The sequence below is a fragment of the Daktulosphaira vitifoliae genome, unplaced genomic scaffold, assembly GCF_025091365.1.
Source record: "Daktulosphaira vitifoliae isolate Bord-2020 unplaced genomic scaffold, ASM2509136v1 Scaffold_1, whole genome shotgun sequence".
NCBI lineage: Eukaryota > Metazoa > Arthropoda > Insecta > Hemiptera > Phylloxeridae > Daktulosphaira > Daktulosphaira vitifoliae.
The window spans coordinates 26,648,511-26,673,429 of NW_026099572.1; the positions used below are offsets into that span (position 1 = coordinate 26,648,511).

The 24,919-nt window shown below is 25.4% G+C and overlaps 1 protein-coding gene across 4 annotated transcripts in view; it reads right to left on the reverse strand.

Moving 5' to 3' along the window:
• The window catches only part of LOC126894670 (voltage-dependent T-type calcium channel subunit alpha-1G-like), an 88,413-nt gene that overhangs the window by 14,935 nt on the left and 48,559 nt on the right, over nucleotides 1-24,919 (reverse strand). For 3 of the 4 annotated variants that reach the window (XM_050665848.1, XM_050665852.1, XM_050665850.1), the window contains 14 exons: nucleotides 21,650-21,807; nucleotides 20,352-20,443; nucleotides 19,943-20,149; nucleotides 18,503-18,709; nucleotides 18,174-18,404; nucleotides 17,564-17,715; nucleotides 16,418-16,630; nucleotides 10,314-10,470; nucleotides 8,719-8,874; nucleotides 8,084-8,264; nucleotides 4,134-4,315; nucleotides 3,572-3,702; nucleotides 2,635-2,787; nucleotides 2,444-2,573 (listed from right to left, as the gene is read on the reverse strand). In XM_050665848.1, coding sequence (XP_050521805.1) covers nucleotides 2,444-2,573; nucleotides 2,635-2,787; nucleotides 3,572-3,702; nucleotides 4,134-4,315; nucleotides 8,084-8,264; nucleotides 8,719-8,874; nucleotides 10,314-10,470; nucleotides 16,418-16,630; nucleotides 17,564-17,715; nucleotides 18,174-18,404; nucleotides 18,503-18,709; nucleotides 19,943-20,149; nucleotides 20,352-20,443; nucleotides 21,650-21,807 — 2,350 coding nt within the window. Of the gene's footprint in view, nucleotides 1-2,443; nucleotides 2,574-2,634; nucleotides 2,788-3,571; nucleotides 3,703-4,133; nucleotides 4,316-8,083; nucleotides 8,265-8,718; nucleotides 8,875-10,313; nucleotides 10,471-14,266; nucleotides 14,394-16,417; nucleotides 16,631-17,563; nucleotides 17,716-18,173; nucleotides 18,405-18,502; nucleotides 18,710-19,942; nucleotides 20,150-20,351; nucleotides 20,444-21,649; nucleotides 21,808-24,919 lie in introns of all 4 variants that reach the window. The other variant, XM_050665849.1, reaches the window with a different exon arrangement.

Below are 24,919 nucleotides of genomic sequence, written 5' to 3' on the forward strand. Positions count from 1 at the left end.
GGAGATTTACCATATTTGTCGTGCATTTTAATATTAACTTTTGAAATATATGAGTATGTCATTAAAGAAAATAAAGAATATTTGATTTTGTTTCTCAAAATTAACAATAGTATTTCTAAGTATATAAATTCATATTTTAAAATTGCTTACAAGATTGTTATATTTTTAGATATTCATTTAATGGTGGGTTATTAGTTTTATTATAGAAGTTGATAATTAATTCAAGATAAGTATTATATATATATGATGCGTCATGAAGTTTTTCAAGAATCTCAGATCTCTTATATCCTTTATTAACTCCTAATATTATCTTATTGAATTTTATTTATCAAACTAAATTTTAAATGTTAAGGTTGATATTGCAAGACCAACTTTCTTTTGTGTTTTCAAAAATCCTATTTCCTCTTAATTTTCTCCATATTTAAAGAGTGGTGATTCTTTTTTAATAAATTCAAGTTGAGTTTAGATATTTTACAAATTTAAGATATATCATTATTCGTGTAAAGATGTTCTTGACATCTAAAAATTTTTGTTGAACTTTATTCAAAATTCGGTAAAAGAAATTCGTGGCTTAGTTGCTAAAGATTTAATTTAATATTATTTTTTATCTTCCTAATCTTTAATTTTATATTGTTTTGTTAAAAATGTTTTAAAAAATTCGAATAGATTTAATCACATTAAAGTAGCAATATTCACTAATTTTATAGGTTTTTATTTTAATTTTATTTGATTTTTTTAATACTAACTGAACTTTTTCTAATGACATGATAGATTTTGAAATATTTTACATCTGTAAATAATAATATTTAAGCATTCAAGTTTCTAACGAAAATATACTGTTATTGTAAAATGTTCATTTATTATTTTGTAATGTCTATTGAAAAACATATTGAAATTATTTATGTACTATGTATACAATGATTTAATTGTATACAATCTTAAATTTTACTACAACGATTAGTATTAAATCCAAATCTTAAATTAAGATTTTGTATGATTTAATAATACGAAAGTAAATTATATTTTCATAAATCTTGGAAAACTTAAAACTTGATAATGATCGTTTTCATTATTATTTTATTAATGATACAGAAATGGAATCATAAACTAAAGTTATATTCTTTATAAAAGTACAGAGATACAAATTGGTTTGTAAATAATACTTTCTTTGTAAAGTACACAATTTTAATTACAACTTTCATATTTTTAAACTTGAGGCTTTCAATTACTCTAGTTCAGTGTTTTTTAAATTTAATTATGTTGATAGCAATTATAGGATTTAAAATTTAATTGTGTGAACTAAATTGAGAGCAATCAAACAATTAACAAAAATACATAGTACTATGTATTCAGTAGTGTTTACGAAAAACCCTTTTTTATTTTAGAGTATTCTTTCATTAGTGCGCGTATACCCTGATACCCGAAATAAATAGTACATAAGTATTATTCTTCTAGAGTGTACATTAATTTAAAAAAAATTGTTAATAGGTATACGCCTAACACCTCAAAACACCACTGTATGTATTTAATGTGACATTACATTATGGTAATAAATTAAGATAAAAAACTTAATTTTATCACTTAATAAAAAAATATTTTACGAGGTTATAAATTAATTAATATATTGCAGTGGAGATGTACAACAATTGTGTCTCAGAGGTATTCCCATAAGTAGGTAAATTTCAATGGGATACTTTATAGAAATTAAGGTAGTTTAATAATAGTAATTCGATTTGAGCTTCATTAGTAGTTTCGCCAAAATTGTAATTGTCAGTAATGTAAAATTAAATAATTTAAAATCTAATCCCGCGATTCTATCTAAAAGCATTTATGATACTTAGAAAAATACTTTACAAAACAGTTATTTTGAACAAATATCAGAGGAAAATTAAAATGAAAGACATTCTATAAACTTTTAAAACATAGAAGAAAATATTAAAAAATAATATAGAGTAGTTTTTTAATCCTTTTCAATATTGAAAAAACAATCACTTATTCCTTGGATAATTGAAAAGATGTACTCTCTTACAATAACGAAGTACAAAGTGACTCAGTAACAAAGCGTTTTAGTGAACACAGACTGATTCATTATAATAAAATTAATGGCATTTATTGTCTGGTTGATTTTAGACTTCCATTAAATATGTATCATGTAGAGGGGATATTCTTAAAAAAGTTGAATTAAAAATCTCACTGTACTAATTTTGTTAAGTTAAAATATTAAAACAAAAATTTTCGGAAAATTCTAAATAATTGTTTAAATACCTACAGATAATTTTGTATAATTAATCTGTAGGTAATTATCTAATATAATAAATAGCACATATTACGTATTTAATACTTAAAAAATTATTGAATTGATATTTATAGTAAGCTGTCGATTTTAATATTAATATTTTACAACTTTAAAATAGTATTAATAAACAATATATATATATATTACCTGCTGTAGAGACATTGTTGGTTTTTCAATTGTATTATACTCTGACAGAATATTATTGGTCGTGCGGAAGCTTAGTGATTGACTTTTGGCAACATCGCCATTACATTGATAATGATCTTGAGAGTTTTTGCTATTGGAAAAATAAACAATAATTAACTAGTATACAAATAGTAGTAAACAAAAAGTAATACTTTGCATTTCCTAAATTACTGTTGTTGTTTAAAACTAAAACACCAAACTCATCATTTTCATTATTAGTGTTATTACTTTTAGATTTTAGTCTGAGTGATGGTCTTGATATTTTCCAAGAGTATCGCTTTTGAAGTTTTGAACCACTTTCGTCTCTGCGTGAGATTTAAAAATAAATCAATACAAATAAAAATATACAACAATAAATTCTTCTTCAGTTTTATTTTTTTAGTCAAATTAATTTACTCTACTTTAATGGACCAAATAAAAATATATGAAAAACAGGCTAGTTATAAACACACAAACCAAAATAATAAAAGAGAGTGAAAAATAACATTTTCATTTCATTTCTTTTAGAAATTATGAAATACAAATTAGGGTATCGGTGGTACACAGAGAAACAAATTCTTTTTTTCATTAACATCAATGATTAATTTTTTAAAACTGAAACATTTTTAGAATTTTTTTTTACATTTTAGAGAAATTATTGTGGACATTTTTATTTTAATTGAAGTTCATTACTAATTTCTTGTATATATCAGTCAAGTTTCAAATATGTATCACAATGAAAACAAAAAAATATTTTGAAATAATATTAATTATTTAATAATTTAAAATACATTTTATTTTTTCATAAAAATACGCCAAAAGTCTCTTTAAGTTTTGCGTTTCCTTCTTATTTTTTTTAAGTAAAAATAACGGTAACAATGTTAAGTAAACTTGGTGAATATATTCTATTTCTTATAATACTATAATTTAAAAATTGTTTTTTTTAAACCACTAAAACTTGATATACATTTTCTAAGAATTATTTCATTCAAGAAAGTTTTATAACTTTTTAGTGGCCTAAATATTTTATTTATTCGATCGACAAAGAAAAAATAAACACGTGATTATAATTAATCAATAAAACTAAATCTTATTTAAACAGTAACTTACCGAGAAACATCTTCAGGTATAGTTTCAAAACTTAGATTTCCCGTTATTTTTTGAGGGCTAGATATGAATGTAGACCTGTTGTTGATTTTAGGAAATTTTGAAACATTTTGTAAACTATTCAATGATGAACGCTGTATAATAAGATAAATTAAAAATATTTTAATAAAAATAACGGTACTGTAAAATTTAAAAATATTTTTACATTTAAACAAGTATTTAAACTTTCGAGGGTTCTGTATAATGTTAGTTAACTTATTATATTTCATTAAAACTAATATTATATTTTTACATTTCTAAAAATAATGACGAAACGATTTTACATTATATGTTTGCGTTTTAATAAGGTTTACTTTTTGAAAAAGTCATTTGTCAGGATATCTTTGATCAAAATAATCACCTGAATTTTGACTTCAAATAAAATAAAAAAACATTATCCATTGTAAATTTTTCATTTTTTACATGAAAAAATATTCACAGTAATCTAGCAAATTTTAATAGTTGTACTACATTGATTACTTTGGTCAAATTAAATTAAGATGAAGATAATTGAATAGATACTTACTGCTGAACAATCAATTGAGTCCATAGAAAATCCACTACCATTAGTATCAAACGGTAAGAAAGAGTAAGGTGTAAGTGATTGAAACCGCCTAAAATCTCTTGACTCGTAAGTAGCATTTGGTGAATCTTGTGGTGTCGCTGCTGTGTGAGTAATAATTGGTGGCACAATTACAGCGGGTGTATCTAAAGAAAAAATATAATCAATTATTATATGAATTTCAAGTAATTTAATATATTGTATAATTTAATTATCCTGATTTACACTAAACCTCAATGTAAAAATCGTTTTTGGAGAAACATAAAATAATATTTTCTTGTTAATTCGTGTACATTTTTGACCTCAGTTTTTTAATTTTGTATAAAAATTAACGAAAGAAATGTTAGTAATCTTAATTTTGTGTATCAGTAGATAATTTTTAAGTATTTAATGATTAATTAAATAATGATTTATAAGAATATCAGTTTATTTTTCCCAGTTAATAATTAATAATCAAAGGAAGTACTGCATTTGGAAAGATAGAGAAATAACGTGTGTCGATAAAGTTGGATGGAAATTAATCTCGAAATCTTCCGGACGTACTGAATATTAAGGGAGAGAGAAAGTAATATTTGTAACACCTTTCCTCAAACTTTATCAAACGCTAAAATATATCAAAGTTAATTAAGTGTTTTGAAATCAAGTAAAATGTTTCATAATCTAAAATGCATATAAATATCATAAATAGAGACAATTTATTTTATTTTTTTAATTTTAATCAATATTATTTTTTAGTCCGTTTTATCATAATAAGAGGTTACACAGGTAATGCATTACTACGATGAATATTTAAATCTAAACAATACTGAATATTTAATTTACTATTACTTAGAAAATATAATTTTAATGTTACCCTATAAAATAGTATAATTACTACCTTGGGCATATTCTGTACATAATATTCATTATTCTGCTTGAACTGAATCGTTACATCACACTTGCTAATTTTCTCATCCAGTTAAACATATACACTACTTATCACTCTTCATTAATACCTTTATTTTTCTATTAAACTAAGTTGAAGTGCTAAATTGTTCGCCGTATTCATCATGCACTTGCTAAGCTTATTAGTAAAAGTATCACGCTTGTTATTAATTTCAAAATACATGAATAATACTATGGAGAATTGTAAATATTAAAATTGCATCAAAACTTTATACTTATTATTATTGATATATTAAATTTGTAATTATATTTGATATTTTTTCCAAATGTTCTAAATAGTATAATAAATGCAGTATTTACTGGATTAGAAAAAAAATATAATTGCATTCCATTGATTTATATTACAATTATTTTTATAAATACTTAAAGATATTAATTTGAAGTTATTACAAAACAATAATAGTAGTTCAAATGTATTTAGTAGTATAATCAATTAAAAATAATTTTTTCAAAGTAAGCACATACAATCATTAAATTATCATTCAATTCATGAAAGTTTTCACATAAAATAAACCCGTCAAGTATTTATCTAATTTGACATCTCTATATTATTAAAAATCTAGTTTAATTTTTCCACTGTCTGATTTGAACCTATTTTTAGAAATACTTATAATCAGAAATTATAGGATAAAATATATATTGGTTTAATTACTATATCAAATAAATATACTTAATCTCAAAAGTTTACAAAGATACATTTTATAAATATAAAAATCGAAAGTATTATAGAAGTGAATTGTTTTGTATAAAGCTCGCGATCAATATTACAAAATGTACTTAAGCTTATTTTTAACATATCATTCAAGTTTTAGATAGAAACTCGTTGAAATATGTATGAGATACTGTTTTAGTTTTGAATATCAGTACCTAGAGTAAAAGTTTTTTTAGTAAATAACCAGGTCACAGGTTGACGTATATGATTGTCATTCAAATTACATAAAAATGTAATGCATACAATGTACACAATGTATTGATTTAATAAGAAAGCTTTACAAGTAAGATTATTAAATTATTATTTAAACTTCAAGCGAGCTTTTACTTCTTTTGTAATGACAAACAATAATAAAATTCATTTCATAAGATTCCAGTGTGAATAATGAATAAATTGTATGAAATAAAGTATTAGTTGATTTTAATTATCCTATAATGTTGAAAAGGGTCGTTAAATTGCTGTACACAATGTAGTATGAAAAAAAAATGTCTAATAAGTTATTACATTTAGGTTTTTTGTTTTCATACTAAAATGAATTAAAATCCATTAAACCCATAATGAATTCTGGATTAGCATATTAAAGAAGAAAAATAATTAAATTAAGCAAAGGACAAATTTAATAAAGAACTATTATAACATTTTTCAAACCTGAATAACGCTCGTATCACCTCAACTTAATTTATGACGGACAATGTAACCGCACAATGATTTACATTTTACCTTACTATATACACTTGAGCAATGTTGTGGTTAGGCAAAGTGCACCACAAAATTAATATAGTGCACTACCTAAATCTTTATTTATGTTTTCTCTATTTGGGAACATAGTTACTTAAAATAAGAAAATATATCTATGCGTTTTTCTTTTTACAACCACACGTTTACGTTAGCTTTTTTAAATATAATAACTCAATATAAATAATGTCTGTACACATGAATTATTAAATATGCATTGAAAGACAACTTATAATTTTTGAAGTTATAATGATCGAAAATATAAGATAATGTATCTAAACCGAAATACCACTAAAAAATTTGGATTCGTTCAAGTTTAAAAGTTTGTATAATATAATATTAGGATTTAAAATTAAAAACATTTAACTCAAAAAGCCATAAAAACATTACTGAAAATCGCGGATACGTATTATGTTACCTTTGTCAACGCTAAACACACCTGACCGAAAAAAACCCTCTTTTATATCTGTAGTAACCTTATCGCTAAGTAATAATATCAAATTTTGCCAGTTTACACAAGTTTAATAATGAATTTTTCAGTGGGCCAATATCCCAATTAATTAAATTGTTTTTATTTTTAAACATTTCTATTGTTTCTCTGATATTAAGTTCTTTGTAATTATTTACATTTTTAACTAGTTTTATGGTTTTAATGGCGTGATTATGTGTCAATAAAAATATACAGGAGATTAATCAACTTCTTGATTTTTAATGTTTCTTAAGTGTTCTTTAAACCTGACACCTGTATTTTTTTTTGTTTGTCCTTCGTAATATTTATTACAACTTTCACATTGTATTTTATAAGTGCCCTATTCTCCCCTTCTTATACTTTATCTATTAAATAATTACGTTTAGATGTTATTAAAGTAATACCAAAATTCTTAAAAAATCTAGCTAGTTCATTTGAATTTCCCGGATAATATAAAATGGGCGATCTAATTACTTTTTGTTCTCCTACGCTAGTGAGTGTATTAGCCGCCCTCATTTCTTTATTTCACTTTCGTGTACGGACTAATTTTGAAATTACGTTTTCGTTATACCAATTAAATCTAACTATTTTTCTGAAAACTCCCAGTGAATTTATCAAAATCTATTTTATTCGTCGGAATATAAACTAATCTGTATACCATACTATTAAAAGCGGCCATTTTGTGTTTTCAGCTTTGGTTTTAATTGTTTGAAATATACCTGAAATTGTGTTTGTTTTTCCAATAAATTTCAAAATTTAGTTCCCCTCTACTCACTTTTTCAACTAATAAATCCAAAAAAGGCAATTTTTCCTATACTTCTTGAACTTAATCATATACTATAAATTTAAAAATTATCTAATAAAAGAATTTGTAATTCAGTTCAGATTTACATATTGTAAATTTGAACTGAACTTATGACAGTATTAGACATATTTAATTTCAGTTATAAATGAAACAAAAAGTGCTTCGTGTATGTGTGTAATAAATCTGTATATTTTACCTTTCAATAATATTTTTATATTCATAATAAAACCCTTTGAAATATATCTTACCTTGATTCTTATGTATGTTGCATTTATTTATTACTATTTCTCTATTTTGATTTTCAGTCTTAGAATCAGCACATAACTCGTTATCTTTTTTTTCTTCTAAACACGAACAAGTGCATTTGCACCATGATGATTGTTGTTGCCTTTCCAATTCTCTTCTTTCTCGTTCTCGACGTTCGTTACGCTATAATAAACATTAGTTATTTTTTAATCTAATGAACTACATAAACATCCATAAACTCATAAAATATTCAATCTAAAATAATTCAGTATTCCGAGCTACTTTTTTAATTAAAATGTAGCAACTCGCCGGTGTCTTTATATTCTTTACAAAATTTATAAGAGTGATTTTAATTAACATTTCCATTTATAATTTATAGATTATGAAGCTAAATTTAATCCTTTATTTTGAAATTATTTGCAATAGTAAAATATATAATTGATATCCGTTATTAAAAAATTGATCGGTAATTATAAAAAAAAATTGTTCGAAAAATGTAAAATAACAATAGCCGGTCAATAGTTAAGAATTTAAAAAACAAATTAGTAATTTTAAGTATTCATTTTATTTCTATGATAAAATAAAAAATAAGAAAACATTATTTTAAAGGATAATATAAATATTTTTGAAGTGTTACCTCTGAAGAAAATCCTTCGACTAGAATGGCCACTAATAAGTTAAACAAAACATAATTTCCAAATGTCATGAGCGTAACAAAATATAAAGCAGCCCAATGACTAGTTTTTTCCATTCCATTGAATAAAACTATATTCCAGTCTTCTTGTGTTAATATCTGTGATTGGTAAAAAATAATTTAAGATAAAAACTTGGTCTTATTTCTTTTTGTTACATGCAATTATCTTAGTATTTGTAAATTTTTTTTAATAAACACAAATTTAAAAACATTAGTCATGTGAGTTGAAATATATAATTTTTCAACTGTGTTAAGCTTTGATGTTGAAAGAAGAGCTATAAAACATATATATTCTATAGTTACAATAGATAGTTGTAATATGCACAAGCGATTTTAGAAGCGTTAAGAATGGTAACTATCAATAGGAATTACAAACAACCTTATATTTTTTAAATACATATTTTTTTCTAATTATACTAAACAACTAAAATAAGGTTTCTCGCTGATGGTAAATATTTGGTTTCTAAAAAATATCTACATCAAGTTTAAAACAATAAATTTGATAGAACAAACGCATTTTACCAAATAAAAACTTAAATTAAAAAATTTCAAACCTTAAAAATGAATTCAAAGTAATTTAATAAGTTTAGAACAATAATTTTATCTTAAATTTATTCAAAATAATATCTTTGAAATAATCCAGTTGAAATGCTATCTCAGAAAATATAAAGTTAATTTATTTACTTTTTTTATACATGATTAAATACACAATGATTAAATTGTATTTACGAAATCAAAATATTATGTGTGTACAGTTTTGTACTTTTTAATTTTAAATTCATTTTACAATTACTTAATCAAAATCATTTTTAAAGTGGCATAGTTATTTTAATTTTTTAATAACTACATTAAAACTTTTAAAATAATGTAAAAATGATCACTTAGCTACGACACTAATAAATATTTATTATTTTACGTTTATTTCAGAAATAAAAGCTAACAGAACTAAGTAATTTTTTTGAGTACTCGTAAAAATATTGCAATGTTTTGTAATTCTTAGAGTTTTTCAATGGTTATACTTGTACTGTGCTATGACGGTAAAAGTATGACTTACTTCAAGTTTTTAAGAAGATTTACGAGAAAGTTTATTTTAGAATAATTATAACTTTAATCCCACTTAAAAATTATTTCACAACACTATTTTTTTTTTTTTGGTGATATTTAGTTTTTTGTGTATCAGAATATAATTTTCTGACAAAAATGAATTGTTATATTCCAAACTAGAAAGCTTTTTACTGCGGTTATTTTTTTGAGGACAATAACCAAACAAATTCTTTAAAGATTTCTCAAGTCTCACACGAAAAATTCAATAAAAAAAAAGCATGGCATTATCATTACTGTAGTTATTTTATTTTTATTGATAAAATATCGCATAATTATAACCATTAAATAGCAGATTATATAATTCAACCATTTTCTGTAATAAAAGTGTTTTTTCACTTCCTTAAAGTTGATTTAGGTGAAAAAACCTAAAGTATGTGTATGATGTTTACGTAAATTGCGTTTGTTTTCTACCAGCTATTTACTTAGTGACCTACTTGAAAGACGGTGACTGTTGCCCACAGCACATTATTAAAATGTTTTCGGTCACAGACGCACAAGGGATGTTTAGTGACAATTTCTTTGCAGTTGCATTCACGGGATCCATCCCCGTACATGCAAAACTTACCACCAAAAAGATACATTCCCAGAATACTGCAAAGAATGGTTTTTTTCATAACAATATAAATGTACAACTATTTTATGTAATCAAAAATCTGTATGATATAGTTTTTTTGTGCTTTTATTTTTAGAAAATATTTGACCTATTAAAAAAATCCTGATTAACGGTCTGACTGTATATAAGGGCTTTTTTTTTTAATTTTGAATACTTGTATTTTCAAATTAAAATACAAACCGCGAATATTTTATTTACTTACATATTTGTGAAGGCGCCGTCCCTATCTATAAATATATATATATATATGTAATTTTTTATTCTACATAGAAGAGCAACCATAATTTATATATTTAATATACTTCAAGGTATTATGTGGCTTTCTAAATATTAAGGTACATTTTCTTAGTTGTTTCATGCAATATACTAGCGGTAGCATGATTACCGGTTAAAAGACTAGAGTGACAGAGGCGACGTAATGACAGAATAAAAAATTAAGTAATATTTATTTAAAATACAATGAATCATTATACTCTATATACTATGTGTAAACAGTAAATGTATATTATACATTCAGTGTAATTATTTGATCAATGACTACTTAATCAATCAAAAAATAAATATATTATTAGGAGTTTTTATGTTAAGTTTATTTTAGTTGCATGTTAATCTCAATTAATCATTTATCAAGTATTTTTAATGTTCGTCCATTTAACATTATAAGGGTGTCAACTTTAATTTTTCAAACAGCAACATGACAAGCTTATTTATTAGATAATAATCTCATTAAGTAAATGACAGGTTGACAATAACTATTAGACCAGTGTTTCGGAAATTATTAATAATCTCAAGTGATGGTATTTTTATCATTAATTCTCGGCCTCTAGGGATCAGATCCTGTTTATTATATGTTTTAGGGGTCGTTGAATCCGAAAAAAACGCAACATGTCAAGTTTTGACATAACCTTCAAAACCCAATGAGCAAGTCGGATGAATAAATTTCACAAGTTCCTTTTAAAATCAAAACCCTAGTATGCTGGAGTTTTTAGACTATGGATTCGGATTCAGCGATCCTAAAAATACATAGTAAACATAGTCTGACCTCCGAACTCAGAAAAACAAATTTTATGAGTTTTTTAGAGGTTATATCAAAACCCTGACGTGCTGCATTTTTTGGACTATCGGATTCAGTCACCCCAAAAACATATTGTACGCATATCAGTGGCATCGGAACAATTTTTGAATCGTGGGGGCTGAGCACAGCTACATATACAGAGGAAGGAAATTGTCCGTGAAGGCTATGCCCTCACAGAATTTTTCCCGGGGGGGCGGCAGTTGCCCCCATTGTTCCGGAGCCCATGACGCATATTCTGAATTATCGAAAAAGAAAAAAAAATTCTTTTGTGTTAGATATGTTGTCATGTGGAAAAATAAATTTTCTACTATTGAAATACATGTAAGATGAATTTAAAATAAACTTCATAATTGATAATTTGAGAAAAGCATTTAACTGAAATCAACTAAAAATAATAATTCTAAATTTTTTTTTATTATTCAATTAAGTGGTGAATGATAAAATAATCACTCTGTAAAGATATAGATTAAAGGTAGTACTTATTTACAGATTATTAATTTTAACGATGCGTCTAACAATCGATTTTTCAACATCTATTTTCTAGTTAAAGGATACACTACAGGCCTACAGCGGCATTTGTAAACTATGACAGATGTATCACAGTATTATCATGTCAATAAATATATAATAGAGTATAACGTGTGTTAATACATTTTATAAAATTATTTGTTATAGAATAACAAAAATAAAATACTTTTGCAAAAAAAAAAAAAAAATGATACATGAATACTTTTTTAAACTTTTTAATAGGTAATCATAAAATGAACGCGCTAAATATTATCAAAGCGTGTAACCTTTATTTCAATAAGGATAAAAACTGTTGTAAGAAATCGTGACAATGGCATGTTTTATTAGCATAAAACCCCACTTGTGCACTAATTATCAACAATATTAGCTTTAATAAAAGTGCTTTCGCGGCTATTACACTCTAACGAGTAAAAAAATGCAGGCTTAATGTTTTTCAAGGCAAATTAGATTTAAATAAGTAATGTTGGACGTTCATGTACATGGGCTATTTAATGAGTACCGAATAATAGTGGGCTGTGATGGCAATACGGAGGGTTATATTAACTTATAAAATACTCTGAAAAAGTGCTTGGAATGTTTATGTTTGAATGTACAATTAATAAACTGTGTTAGTTAAAATAGAAAATTAAACATGAATATTATTGTGTAAGTTCATTAATCTATTGCTAGTGTTAAATTATACATTTCATTAGATGTATGAAGCCAAGCGTTAAATAATAATATACAACAGAGACCAATGTAATTTTGGCTTAAGTGTAAAATAAAAAGTTGATAAGAGTATGCGTGTATGTGCAGTATGCTGGTAGATAATGTCGCTATATATATATATATATGCGCACTTTACATACTCGTGTATGCATAAAGAGATCAATATTTAACAAACATTTGGAGTAGATATAATTACTATATCTAGTTTAGTTAATATTTCGTATTTATTAATTGAAAACCAAATATTGTTTTGATTAAACCGTTCAAGGGATAGTTTTACAAGAAATAAAGCTATTAAAATTGGTTGATCTATATTTTTTACATATTCCTGCGGACTTGAGTATTTATAAAAGTTTTATGATAAAGAAATTATAATACTTCCAAACAGGGCCGTACCTCGAATTTTGTTTTGGGGGCGGTTTTAATTTTTTGATGTTAGTATTAAATTTACAATTAAATCATTAAAATAAGTAGGTATAAAATAAACTATCCCAAGTGTATTCATAAAAACCCATAATATCTTAATACTACTGTCAAATATTAAAAACACATTTGAAGATTTTATCTTATAAAAACAAAATTTTATTTCGCGTGACTGTAATGTATTATAATATATAATTTTTACTTCATGAAAAAAATAAGGTTAAACATTTAAAAAGTCAATTTGGAGGTGGTTTGAACTTCCAAAACCATCCCCTAGGCTCTTGTTTCTCAACGTGAAAAATTCACTCACTGTGATTTTAATCCTGAGTAATACATAAAAAGTGTATAAACAAAAAATACTTTTCAGTGGAAATATAATGTACATACTTAATAATTCTTTTAAGGAATAAATATAAAAGAATTAAAATCAGAAAATTAGAAATAAAACTATATTTATTTAAAGTACTTTAAGATTTTTCGCTTCTTCGGCAAATTTAACTTCAAGTAATTCATAGAATTTTATACATTTTGCTCACGTATTAAGTTTTGCTCGAAAAGTAAGCTATGATGGATTTTTTATTTTGAGGGTTCGATACTACAGCTGGCTACTAATGTAACGTGGGCAAACCGTGAAATTTATAGCGGATGTGTGATTTATTTTCGTCCTTACAATATTGTTCAATAAGAGTATTATATAAATAGTGTTCATAAAAATATTGAGGTACTGACGAGACAAATTTCGGTAGCGTATTCACAGTTTTATGTTCATCAGTGCATTATGTTAATGATCATGAAATATTTAAAAATAAGTTATTTCTAGTGTCTATGGCATTCGAAAAGCTTATACTATAAGCTTACATGCAAATATCATTCTCTTTATGCACCAACGAGTACAAATTTGAATATAGTTGTATCATGTCACGAGATGCGTTTTCTCCAGGAAGACAGAAAAAATTGAGAAAAATTATATACATTTATTTTTTTTTTAAATAAATGCATCTAATAAATTCTAAATAACCGGATGTTTCTTCCAGTTGTACCTGAAATACTGTGACTAATGCCCATAATAACGAGTCAAAATTCTTTCTGTCGCACGCTACATCATCAGGGATTCCTTCGTCTTTTCGGCTACAGAACTTACATCCGAATAAGTTCATGCCAAGTATACTACAAAAATATGAACTTTTATTTTCTATTTGTATATATTATATCATTGATTAATATAAGAAATTTAACAGTTATAAATATTTTACAAAAAAAACACATCTATGTAAAAGAAAGTGCAATAACAATTATAGTGCGAATTTTGTGGTAAGCTTAATTTATAACCTATATGAAATTTAATTACATTAGACAAGTTTCATCTTATAAATATATTATTAATTAATGTTATAATTTATCAAACATTAAAATAGACTCAAAGATTTCTAGTTTTCCATTTGAAATTATGATTTCCAACTAACTTAAATTTTATCTACGATTTGACCAAAGCTGACATGATAACAAAATAAATTAACTTTCAATACTTGAATATTAATGAAAACAAATTAATTGCATAACTCTTAATGAACTTCTTCAATGGAAAAAAAAAAACTAAAATAGTGTTTTTTCTTTCTACAATTTTGTTTTCGTAGAATAAGCACGATTTTAAAATATTTATAAGGTATTGAGTCGTAAAAATAATTGTTGCTGATTAAGAATAGAGTACTACATGAAAATAAATTTATTATTATTTGAATAATTTTTTCACTTGATTACTGGACTTTTTTTTATTTTTTTAATAACAATTTGGAATTTAACAAAAATATCACAAGTTGGGCGATGAAGCTATAATACAAGCGCTTACATAAGTCGGAATAAACATTACAGAATGTACATGGATATTATGCTATCCAAAAATTGGTCGTTATTGCGATTCACATTATCATGTTGTATATATCATGATGAGGTAAAAGCTGGATTTAAAGATAATCCACCACTTAACATAGTTTATATTGCCGTAAAATGTATACGAATTTAATTTATTTCTCTCCTTATATGATCTTAAGTCGAATTTCACAGATGGAAGGAATGGTTTATAATTATACCGATAATTGATATGAGATATATTAGTAAAAACAGCGATGTTCTAATTGTTGGAGCATCGATTTTTTTTTATATTCTCATGGTAGGCAAAGCTCTTAAAATAATATAATAATAAATTACGTGAACGTAGATCTTCGAAAATATTTTTTAGGTCCCAAGAATAACCTGAATTAATGCTCTGACACATCAATTAAAATTTTTTTGAGAATAATTCATTCGTGGACATAGAATAATTAAAAATACTGGGTCCTTTAAATCGTATAATTAAACTTAATAAAAAAAAGGTCATTGTATAACGATAAAATTTTATGGTACTAATTAAAGAGAAATAAATAATAGGCTTTATGTTATTTCAATACAGAGTTGTTAAAAATCTGATTAAAACGTCCCATAAGACCAATGTAAATTTTGAAATGTTTTGTGTTTTAAATACAGGTATTTAATACTCAACTACTCTGTTTCAATACACAATGTAATATTGTTTATTTGATATCGATTTGTTTGAAAAAATGAAATAAAATTTCTACTACGCGTTTTTCAATTTATTGTCGTACATTAAACGTGATTTTTCGTTGAATTATCCTGCAGAGTCAAAAATTACTCGAGAGAACACATGTCGCGAGATCGCGTCAATAGTAAAAAGGTGCTTGAGAAACAAATTGAATCGAAAATATGTTCTTTTAGCCTTTACTGTCTCACGCATCTAAAGTGTCTGCAAGAAAAATAACAACAAATCGCTGCCGGTAATATTTAGTTCTTGCCTCTGTCACTGAGTGAACTTTTGCGTGGAGTTTTTTTATTTAGAGCCCCATACTTTACACAATCACATATTTTTTTGGTAAGTTTTCACTTATATTTTTCTAGGAGTAGTAACAATTCACCTCACTAAGTACTTAAGCAGTCAAGCTTTTGTTTTCTCTCCCTATTGAAGCTTATCAAATGTCACCGGCGGCGCCTTCTTAAAAATTCTATATGAAATTGATATGATTTATTAATTCACACCAACGGTATTTATATTCAACGCAATGCAAATTTATAGAATTGTGTGTTATCAAAGTATTAAAGTAATATGAAATAACATACTAATTAAAAGAACATAACATTACCTGAATATGAATATAAATAATATGAGAAGTGAAAAAAATACAGCTACATTGTCCATTGTTCGGAGCATGACAAACAGCTGTCGACGTAAATTTGGCATAAAACGTACTAGTTTTAAGATTCTCAGCAACCTAAATGTTCTTAAAACGCTGAGACCAGAATTTCCTTCTCTTTGGCCACTGTTATTTTCAAAGGATTGAGTCAACTCTACAATACTGAAAATCATTGCATACATTGCACAAATTATAAAACTGTAAAGTCATTCAATAATAATTTTAATAAAATTAATTTAGTCTAGAAATGAAATAATTGAGCCATATATTTGCATTGTCATTTCATATGAGACAGTCTTAAAATATATAATTATAACTTTAAAAAAACAATTACAAATGAAAAAAAACTGATTTAAAAGTATAAAGATTAGGTGATGACCCATTTTTAAAAAATAATCTAATTGAAAACAGAAAAATAAGTTTTTAATATAACCTTTAAGACTGATAACTACAAAAAAGATACTTAGTTTAATATGTACTATAAAAAAAGTTCATCAATACTAAATGTTTTTAAAAAATACAAATGAAAATAAATTTAACACACATTTTTATATTAATAATGCAACAAAAATCTATATATTCTGTGTGTATGTATTATATTGTATTTTTATGATTATACTAACTAATATATAAAAAATAGAATAGTAAAAACTAAAAAAAAAATCATTGTTAAAAATTAAAAATCTCTAAGTTTTGATAAAATTCTATTATTTTTAATTAAATTTTTTAAATTATTTTAATTGTAATTATTCAAATTAAAAAAAAATGTAAGTTAAAATATATGTAGTATGATTAAAAATAATAATAATCTTATATAATTTGATCATAGAGTCCAAAACTTGGCCAAGTATTGTTCTAATTTGTTTTCAATGCTATAACTCAAACAACTCGTGGATTTTATTCTATTTTTAAAATATTTAATTTAGTATAAGTAAAAACACGGACATTACAAGACTTCATTAATTTTCTTTATGATAAATACCAGATATGATAAAATTTCAATTAATCATCAGACATAGAAATTTCTGATGAACACACATATTGTACTTTTATCTTGAAATTATAAAATACTATAGAAAAGCATTGAACTGTTACCTTAATATGACAATGATGCCGTCAAAAACATTAAAACCATTACTGATATAACCACAGGGGCCTTCAGCAATTATTTTCAGTAGCATTTCAGCGGCAAATATCGCCGAAAACACAATATTACTATATTCGACTATAACTGTCAATTCTTGTGGCTGAAAACAAAAATTAAATGATTTGGAACTTGCAGTAAAAATGGTTGAAAATATCTCGGATATAATAAATAAAACGGCGTATTATATAGGCAATATCGATACATTAGTGTTAAAAAATATTTATATAAAAAAGTAGACGATTAAGAGCGAAATAGGACGATTTCTTCGGTGTTTGACATATGTATATTCTAAAAGTAATTAAAACGCTTATAGTATAGAAAATTAAATTTAACCTGTTAAGCGACGAATATATATACACAAACAGTTTTTACACAATGTACGAGTATTAAAAAACAGCTGTTACGATACTGGTTGAAATTGTAGTTTTATACAAATTATATATATGTATATAAAATTACAATTAAATCTCTTGTAAGCCTTTGTCAGTTTATTTTTCTTTGTACAGTAAAAACATAATTATAATAAATTACAGTATAATTTTAATAAAATAAAATTACCTGGTTATGGTATTCTATGCCCATACTGAGTGTATTAATGAGTATGGCGAGTAAAATACACTGCTGAAATCGTCTGTGGTTGACAAGAAGCTTTATACATTCTCTTAACAGCGAGCAACCCACAAGACAATAAATCTGTAGACAACCCACTGCTTCCGTCAGACAAGCTTTGTTTTTACTTTGCAAATGGTCATCTTCTACCATTAATTCTCCTTCTGATTGCCTGTCCATCTGACGAACGGAAATAAATAAAGAAATAAGTATAAAAATAACAATGTTCCATAAAAAGTAAAGTAAAACAATTATGCATTAACTTTTAGTGTACTCACAAGTGATTGAGTTCTTGCGCGACTGTTATGGTTAACAGTTTGCATAATGGACGCCACTGGGACGCCACCGGTTTTGTTCAGTGTTTTTAGTAGTGATGTTAGCGCAGATTGACCAGTAGGCAGTGCCGCCGATAGGGCGCCGCTTAATGCCAAAAGTTCCTGGCACGTCATGTTCTGATCGGCTGGAACCGTCGCAGCATTATTGCTCTGAATGAGAAAAAACTTTTTAGTAAACCTTAACTTTCTCAAATTGTGTAGTGGAATTTGTTCAACGAGGTGTTTTCAAATAATTAAGTGTATGTAACTCTAGAATCATGTTGCCAATAGGTCTATAGTTATTTTGTAAGTTATTATTATAAAATAATAATTTTTTTTTGCTGTGTCATAAAAAATTACAATTATAAGGCCAAGGTAAAGAAAAGTTTCATCGCATCATGATTCCAGTAAAATATAAAGTATCTCTACCAAAATTAATATTGTTGTAATGATAAAAGAAAAATAGCATTAAAACTGTCTATTATATTTTTATTATTTTACCATAAGATAAAAGTATGCGTAATTTATGTTGTAAGTATTATAAAAATGTTATATCACATTTTTATTTGCAACAAAACTTTTTTACGAGTTTTTACAATAAATATGAAGCTCTAATTTTGTGTTCGTGATAATAAATAATTTTTTTATAAAACATTTATAGTAATACTCTAAATTAAATAATCAATAAATACCTAACACTCTTAAAGTAATTCAAAATAAAACATTTTTATTGATAAAAATTACATCGCGATTACACGTTTTATGTTTTGAAATCATTAGTACTTAAATTAGTTGACTAATATTGAAAAAAAAGTCAAATTCATAAACAAATACGTCAAAAAATATAATAATCCTTTTAAAATGTTATGTTAAAAGTTATACGTTTAAAATTAATGACTGGCGGAGCAGCTTAGTTTTATATTAGTTCTATCTTAGCGCACATTCTCAAAACGAATATATTTCATAGCTTTTTATATACATCAGAGAGATGTTTAAAGAGGTTAGTATCTATTAGTGATATCGATTTTATACAGAGATTTTTTCTTTCAAATATTCAAATTGCTACAAAAACTTTATAAAATATGACATTTTTAAACAGGCAAAAATGTATTATACATATTATTTTAGCTACGAAACAAATTATAGAAGAACTTGAGTTGATAATTGTAAAAGGGCCGCATGTAAACCATGAAAAATAAAATAACCGATAAATCATAGAGTAAAAAACGTTTATAGAAATACTAAAAACTAAGATTTCCCTTCTGAATTACTCATCGCGCCGTGATAAGTAATGCACTCCAAAATTTCGAGCGCACAATAAAAGTGAAAATTACAACAAGAGGAAATGTAAACATTTTTTTTTCAACATTATACCGATTTGCACAGATTGCGATAACTATTTACCGAAGCAACTGCTGCAGTGTTGTTACTCCACACATTTCCGTCGCCAGTCTGTGTCATTTTCTCACTCGAACAAATGTTATGTGCTCCGGTGGCAACCGCGCCAGGGGTACTTCTGGTAATTAACTCGTCGCTGAAAGCCACTACAACGCTTCGCCTCCTTGACACGATTCCGCCGTTGCTGGACGTCGACACAGGACTCAAAAGGCTCTGTGGAGAGACGGAACAGGGTAGAAAACACAGAGAAAAAAAAAACCATAACTTAATCGGGTCAAGTATGCGTAGACCATTGCTTTATTTTGCATTGCATGAACACAAACGGATTTGCTTTTGCAATCGTTTTTATAGACGGTAACAGTCACATTTTGTTTTATAATTTTTTTAATAATACTCAGTATTCGATAATTCTTACCGAGTCGATTTGAGCGTTGTCCACAAAACGGAGCATTGGTTGCGACGATTCGTCTTCATTGTGTTTGCCACCGTGTTTGTTTTCATTTGTTTCTAGAAAAATAACTATATTTTATTTTGATAATTAATATAAAATGGTGTTTGTCGTAACAAACGACTTGCTAACACTTCTCGTCTTAAATAATAATCACCCGGTTTTACTATGTCTTAAAGTTCACGAGAAAAATAATCCAACTTTTGCATATTAATCATATAAACAACTTTTAATTTAAGTTGGCGTCTCTAACATTTCACTTTATACCGTGTTGTTATTACTTGTTGTTTGTTTAATTTTTTATGGTCAAAAGTTGCAGACGTGCACACGACCGTGTGTTTTAAGGTGTGATGTAACAAATTCATTTTTATACTAGTTCACGGTAAAATATATTATTAAAGTTTTATGAAGTAATTAAGTAACTTAAAAATAATGATAATAGTTATTTCACGATAAAAGCTATTCCTTTGAATATATCTGGTTGGGTTGACTTTTAATTTTTTATGTTATGACAATGCAAACTATTCACATTTTAGAATTATATATTTATTTGACGATACCATTTTAATAAAGTTTCGATTAGTTTACTCGAACAAAGATGTTTTAAAAAGGAAATAGCAAAATCAATGATTTTTGTGAAATGATTAGAATAAAAGTATTTTCGAACATACGTAGTTTGATTCAAAATGGATTTTTATAAATTTACATTACGCTGTGTTCGTATTTACACACCTGGAAGTTCGAAAACATTTTTATACTTTGTTTACCGCAAATATTTTATTTAACCCTACTGTCAAACATTTATTTATTATTGTAATATTTTAGTAATAACTGCATAAGTTATTATTTTATTTCGACTGGGTATAAAAACTTTTAAACGGAAATCATACTATTTTTATTGAAAAAGTTTTGAATTAAAAACAAATTTCACAAAAAATTAATTTGAAGAGTCTACAGTATACACTACTATAATGTAAATACTTTTGTTATAAATAATTATTCATGAATTCGAACAGCTTTGATATTTTAAAACTATTCTTACGACACAGGAGCATCACTGATGTATTATATAGTTAATTTTGTCACTATAAATTATTAAAAATATCACTTTGCAATTTAACATAAAATAAATGGCGAATGCAGTTTAATGAATATCGTTATGTAATACTTTCTAATGGATTGTAATGTAATCAATAAAATTACCAATAAATTATTTTAAAATTGGTGTGATATTTTTATGACAAATAATTAAACTGTTAAATTACCACATTTATCGTTATTATTCTTATTGAGCGTTAAAAGTGCAACGGCGGTACTTTTTCGCTGCATTTTTTCCTCTTTTTCGGTCTGTCGTCGCAGCATCCACACGCGATACTTTTTTATCAGTTTCCGCTTACCCCTCCTCCATAGATGAGCCACGTACCTGTCAAATGCAAAGAGACATTTTTACATTTTTTTACATCATTAATAATTGGTATAAGATGGGTGGATACCGTTTGTTGCGTGTATGAAAAAAGGGGATGAAACCTGTCGACAGAAGAGAAGTGTGCGAGGGCGTCAAAGGAATTGTAAATTAATGAGTTATGAGTAGTGATATAGATAATACTATGTAAACAAGTTGAAAAAACTAGTCAATCATAATTGTTTAATATAAAAAAAAAATCATATTTTAAGAAATTTCCAAAAAACAATAATTATATACTCTAAGTAACATGAAAAATGTCTATAAAATATTATATTAGAAATTATTTTGTTTTTAGGACGTATAAGTTGAATAAAACATTTAATAAAATAAAATAATTGAATTTCAATATATTAATGATTGATATTATAATATTAATCTAGGAAAAATTAGTAGTGTTAACAATGATTTGAAGAAAAATTATAATTTAAAAAAAAAAAGTCCTAGGTACTCCATCTTAAACCTAATTTTATACATATATTAGACTAAAAAGAATATATTGATATGCGCAACGAATAAAGCAGCAGTAACTCACTTTTTCTCACTTTTCAGGATATCGAAAATAAAAATTACTCTCCGATTACACGCTACATGTTTTTCAATTATCTTAATGGTTTAATTCCGAATCAATCCAAATTGTCGATATTTTGATGAAAGTTATTATAAGAAGAGTAAAACCTAAATTCAAATACCTCACAATCTCGAAATGGATTTTTTGAGTTACCGCCTTATTCGTTGCGCATATCGATTTACAGAATATATACTAGACTAGTGTTCATCTTTATTAGTTAGAATTTCAGAAAGTCGACAATTAAATTTTAATGTGAAATATGGCGTGTTGTATTTATGTAATGATTTAATTAAACATCACGTAACCTATATTTTTTTTATTAAGTTGAGGGTGTCAATTACAGATTTAAAAACTATGTAATGTTTATAACAGACAATCTGATCGTAATTTATTGCAATATTTCAACAGTATCATTAATGAAATTACCATCAGTGTTTTATAATTATTTTGTATAGATAAAAATCAATAAAAATAGGATGCTTTCAAGAGATTGAATATTAGGTTAGAACTCCAGTCTATTACATGTTCTGAAACACTAACGTTTTTGAGGAGGCATTAAATGTAAAATATGAGTATCATTCAGCCAATAACCACCAAAACTGTTGCCATAAATTCTTAGCAAAGTTATTGAGTTTCGTTTTAGAGATACATTTTGTAATTTCAATTATAAAATATGGACAAAAACTTTCAAATTAATACAAACGTCCTTTAAACCCTTTTTTGTTTGGAATTAAACAATGGTACCCAACTGTATTTTACATTTTTGTTATCAGTGAACCGATATATAAATACAAATCTTGAATAGAAAATATTTTACAAAAAAAATTTATTTTTAATTAATTGAATTTTTTATTTTATTATTATGTTATTGATTTTGTAAAGGACGTATATGAAATATTTACTTACATATTAATTAAAAATCTCATAATTATAATAATGTTTAACTACACTAGTCACAAATAGTATAGGAAATTTTACAATAATAAATAAATTTTTTATTGGTAGTTTCTAGTTATTCTATTAACTCATAAAAGTTATAAGAATTAAATATTATGTCTAACTATGACTAGGAAAAAAAAAAATATTTTATATTAAAATATTTTATTACACTTTCACGTTTAAAAACAAATTTTGTTTGCGTTATAATGTCAGTAACTAAAGTTTACAAACATTTAGTATTTCTATAAATTTGTTCACTAATAAATGTGCAAAAATAATAAAATATAACATTTAAATGATCAAAAAATTACAGTTTGAATAATATAAATTAGAAAAAAATGATCTTACGTTTAAGTCGAAGTAAAAAATTTAATAAAAATATATACACTCGTCCTCATTGATTATAAGAATTATACACTCAGAATGTTTGCATCGTTATGAAGTCTTTGTAACAGTTTAGTTTAATAGTACACTTTAAAATGTTAATAAGAAACTTTAACATTGCTGTTCTGACAAATTTAAAGTTTTAACTGTTAATAAAATTATTAAATAAAAAAAATAAAGAACTTTGTTTTAACTTAAACTTCATTATTTAATAAAATCTAAATGAAAAGTATTGAATAAGTTTCCAACAAACAAAAATTGTATACAAACAACTTATTATACACAGTGTTTCGTATTTAAATGAGAACCCTTATAACTTTTGATATAAATATCATTTTGTTGCCATGTTTTTTTAATAATTATTATACTCTACATATTATTAAAATCATATTTTTTATTATTTATCACTAATAGAATATACAACTTTCATTTAAATTTTTTTTAAAATTGTAATTGCAATATAATATCACTGAAATTAGTTACGATAACGATATCAAAAAATATATCTTTGAGGAACCCTAATTAAAAATATGCTTTAAATGTAGTCTAAGAAGACGATGAATAACAAATTGTTGATTGTATCAAAAGTTTCAAATTTTGTCAGTTAAATCTAAGACAGCCTTACAGGCTTTACAATGCACACAACTTATTGTAAAAATGTTTCTGAAGTTTGCAACTTGTAACATGAAAACATGAAATTTTCGAGTATTTCTAAATGATTTTGTATTTTTGATTCTTATCAATACAATAACACAATAGTTCTTACGAAGTGCGATGAGTTTCTTATAAAGTTAGATTACACATGAAACTAATAATAGAGGTACCAACAATAATATGTTTCATTATGTTTAAACTGCTGACTGCTCAAAATCAGCTCATTTCCTTTAAACGTACGCTATCCATTTTAATCTGTAAAACTCCTATTAGAATACTTTAAAGAAGTTTCTTTATAAAACTATACATAAGGTACTTTGGTAAATTAAATTTGGAAAGTTTCTTTTTTTTTGTTCATATCCTGAAATAGTTCAAAAGAATAATAATTCTCCAAATATATAGTACATTTTTTAATTTTTACTCTCCATGACAAAATTTAATAATTAAGTTAATTTTTATAAAAAAAAAAACGATTCATTGTTAATTTAAAATAAAATGATAATAAATGAATATACGATAACAAAT